Here is a 3,164-nt window from a genome sequence, read left to right as displayed (position 1 = left end):
CCCCACTGGTCCTGCCCTCCCTAATCCCCACCAAAGAACGCCCCCCCCACTCATCAGCCCCGTTCCCATGACAACCCGTCATGAAGTCAGAGCAGCAGAGAGCAAACATCCAGGGATTTAAAGGAGCAGCAGGACCCCCCCCATTCCCTCCAGTGCCCCTCACTCCGGACCTGCAGCCCTGAACCGCCTAGATCCAGGCGGGGCGAGGAGGATGCATGTCCCATCTGCGTGTACACATGCATGTCCATCTTGGGGTCTGGGTTCTGCGTGTGCACTTGCACATCCATCCAGGTCCATCCCGGACACCTGGGCTCTGCATGCGTGTGCATGGGGAGGGCATTTGCTCCTGTGGGCACGTCCCATGCTGGGCCGTGTCTAACCTCCTTGCTCCTCCCCAGGGCTGGCGCAGGAGGTGCAGGCTGAGAACGTGACGGTGGCAGAGGGCGGCGTGGCCGAGATCAACTGCCGCCTGCACCAGTACGACGGCTCCATCGTGGTCATCCAGAACCCCTCGCGCCAGACCCTCTTCTTCAACGGCACTCGCGGTGAGTCGGGGGGGTCGGGCTGGGGGGCTGCCGTAGCCGCAGCAGGCACTGATGCCCGCTGACCTCATCCGTCTGCCCACCAGCACTGAAGGATGAGCGGTTCCAGCTGGTGGAGTTCACGCAGCGCCAGGTGCGGATCCAGCTCTCGGACGTGCGGCTGGAGGACGAGGGCGGCTACTTCTGCCAACTCTACACCGAGGACACCCACCACCAGATCGCCACCCTCACTGTGCTTGGTGTGCCGGGGGGTGCCTGGGGGCTGCTTCCCACTAGGGTCTCCGCTGGGAGGGGATGGGGGTGACCTAGGTGCTGCTGGGAAGGCATGAGGGGCATGCTATGCCCTGTGGAGGGGGGGTGCCAGGCCCCTGACCCCTGCCCTGTGCCCGCAGTGCCCCCCGACAACCCCATCGTGGAAGTGAAGGAGCAGGCGGTGGAGGGTGGCGAGGTGGAGCTGACCTGCATCGTGCCTCGGTCCCGCCCGCCTGCCTCTCTGCGCTGGTCCCGTGACCGGCGGGAGCTGAAAGGTGAGCGGGGCCCAGGCTGGGGCGGGCATGGGTCCCAATGGGGGCAGGGCCACACCCCTCACCCCACCCCCCCTGCCCTCGCAGGAGTGAGCAGCCAGGAGCAGCTGGGGAAGGTGTTTGCGGTGCGCAATGCGGTGCGGTTCCACGTAGAGCGCAAGGACCACGGCGCCATCGTCACCTGTGAGGCCACCAATACAGCGCTGCGCGGCCAGCGCAAGCAGACCCAGTACCAGCTTGACGTGCAGTGTGAGCCAGGAGGGGCCCAGCCCCATGAGACAGCATCGGGGGCGGGGCATGTGGCTGTGGGGGGGGCCACGCCACTCCGTGCTGCCTCCCCTAAAGCACCTCTCCCCCCGCACCAGACTCCCCTGTGGCACGGATCCACCCCTCGCAGAGCATCCACCGGGAGGGAGACACCTTGGTCTTGACTTGCGCTGTCAATGGCAACCCACGGTCAGTACCCTGGGCAGGGCACCGCTGGGCAGGGGAAGCTCGCAGCATGGGGTGGTGGGATGCTGCAGTTCTCCAGGAACACACGGTGGGGATGGGGGACTTGCTGTCACCAGCATCCCCTCACTCTCTGCCTCTGTCCCGCAGCCCCACGAAGATCCAGTGGAGCCGGGCCAACGACTCGCTGCCGGAGCGGGCTCGTGTCGAGGGTGAGGTGCTCACCATCCCAGCGCTCAGCCTGCTGGACAACGGCACCTACGCCTGCCAGGCCGCCAACAAGCACGGGCGTGCCTCTGACCAGTACGTCCTCGTTGTCTACGGTAAGCACCGACCCACTCCCAGCAAGCAGCCTTGCTCCCCGCCGCGCTTCGCCCGGGCATGCTGGCTTTGCACTCCTGCTGCCTCAACCCCTTCTCGCCTGCCAGACCCAGGAGCCATCGTGGAGGCGCAGACCTCCGTGCCCTACGCCATCGTGGGTGGGATCCTGGCCCTGCTAGTCTTCCTCGTCATCTGCGTTCTCATCGTCATGGTGTGGTGCTCCATCCGGCAGAAGGGTGAGTGCTGCGGGGCCGGGGGCGGGGCGGGGTGCGGCCCGGCCGGTCCCGCCCCGTGCTCTGACACCGCACACCTGGCAGGCTCCTACCTGACGCATGAGGCGAGTGGGCTGCCATCGTGGGTGGGATCCTGGCCCTGCTAGTCTTCCTCGTCATCTGCGTTCTCATCGTCATGGTGTGGTGCTCCATCCGGCAGAAGGGTGAGTGCTGCGGGGCCGGGGGCGGGGCGGGGTGCGGCCCGGCCGGTCCCGCCCCGTGCTCTGACACCGCACACCTGGCAGGCTCCTACCTGACGCATGAGGCGAGTGGGCTGGACGAGCATGGCGAGGCGCGCGAGGCCTTCCTCAACGGCGGCGATGGGCCAAAACGCCAGGAGGGGGGCTTTCTTTGGGGGGGGGGGGGGGGGCAGGGGGGGGACCCCCGCCCCTCCTGCCAGGCCCCGCCCAGGGAAGCTGAGCCTCTTCCAACCAGTTGTGGGGGGGAGGCACAGCCCCTAACAGGATGGCTCTGCCCCCTGGGCAGAGGCCCCGCCTCCTCCCATAGGCCCCACCCCTGGGCTGAGGCCCTGCCTCTTTCTACAAGCCACGCCCCTCTGCCCCCTTTAGTCCTGCCCAGTGCGCCCCCCCAACGTCACAGGGGCTGTCATTGCCTGTCTGGAAGCTGCGGGGGGGTCTCATCACGGTCTTGGAGGGGGTGGAGCTGCAGAGGGGCATCCCTTCCTCTTGTAAATAGGTTCAAGGTTGCCAGCAGGGCAGGGGTGGGAGCCTGGACGCCTGGGTTCCTTCCCCAGCTCTGGGCCCTTTAGTCCTGCCCAGTGCGCCCCCCCAACGTCACAGGGGCTGTCATTGCCTGTCTGGAAGCTGCGGGGGGGTCTCATCACGGTCTTGGAGGGGGTGGAGCTGCAGAGGGGCATCCCTTCCTCTTGTAAATAGGTTCAAGGTTGCCAGCAGGGCAGGGGTGGGAGCCTGGACGCCTGGGTTCCTTCCCCAGCTCTGGGCAGGCAGCGGGGCCCGCCCGGATGCCTGGGTGCCGTCTGTCCCGGGCCGTAAAATGCAGGTCGGACTCTTTTCTTCAAAGCCATGAGGGTGGGG

At 67.1% G+C, this 3,164-nt stretch overlaps 1 protein-coding gene across 1 annotated transcript; it reads left to right on the top strand.

Annotated features, from left to right (window-relative positions):
• Window positions 1-385: 385 nt before the first annotated feature.
• On the top strand, window positions 386-2,216 carry CADM4 (cell adhesion molecule 4; the record flags this gene model as incomplete). Its single annotated transcript, XM_025194586.1, has 8 exons — window positions 386-545; window positions 629-781; window positions 935-1,069; window positions 1,154-1,315; window positions 1,432-1,522; window positions 1,667-1,839; window positions 1,945-2,073; window positions 2,155-2,216. Coding segments are annotated over 8 exons (1,065 nt in total), but the record flags the coding sequence as incomplete, so codon positions are not given.
• Between the last annotated feature and the right edge of the window lie 948 nt (window positions 2,217-3,164).

The sequence above is a fragment of the Alligator sinensis genome, unplaced genomic scaffold (assembly GCF_000455745.1).
Source record: "Alligator sinensis unplaced genomic scaffold, ASM45574v1 scaffold1575_1, whole genome shotgun sequence".
In the NCBI taxonomy this organism is placed as follows: domain Eukaryota; kingdom Metazoa; phylum Chordata; order Crocodylia; family Alligatoridae; genus Alligator; species Alligator sinensis.
The sequence above is the reverse complement of the archived record's forward strand: the minus strand, read 5'-3'. Positions and strand labels throughout refer to the sequence as shown.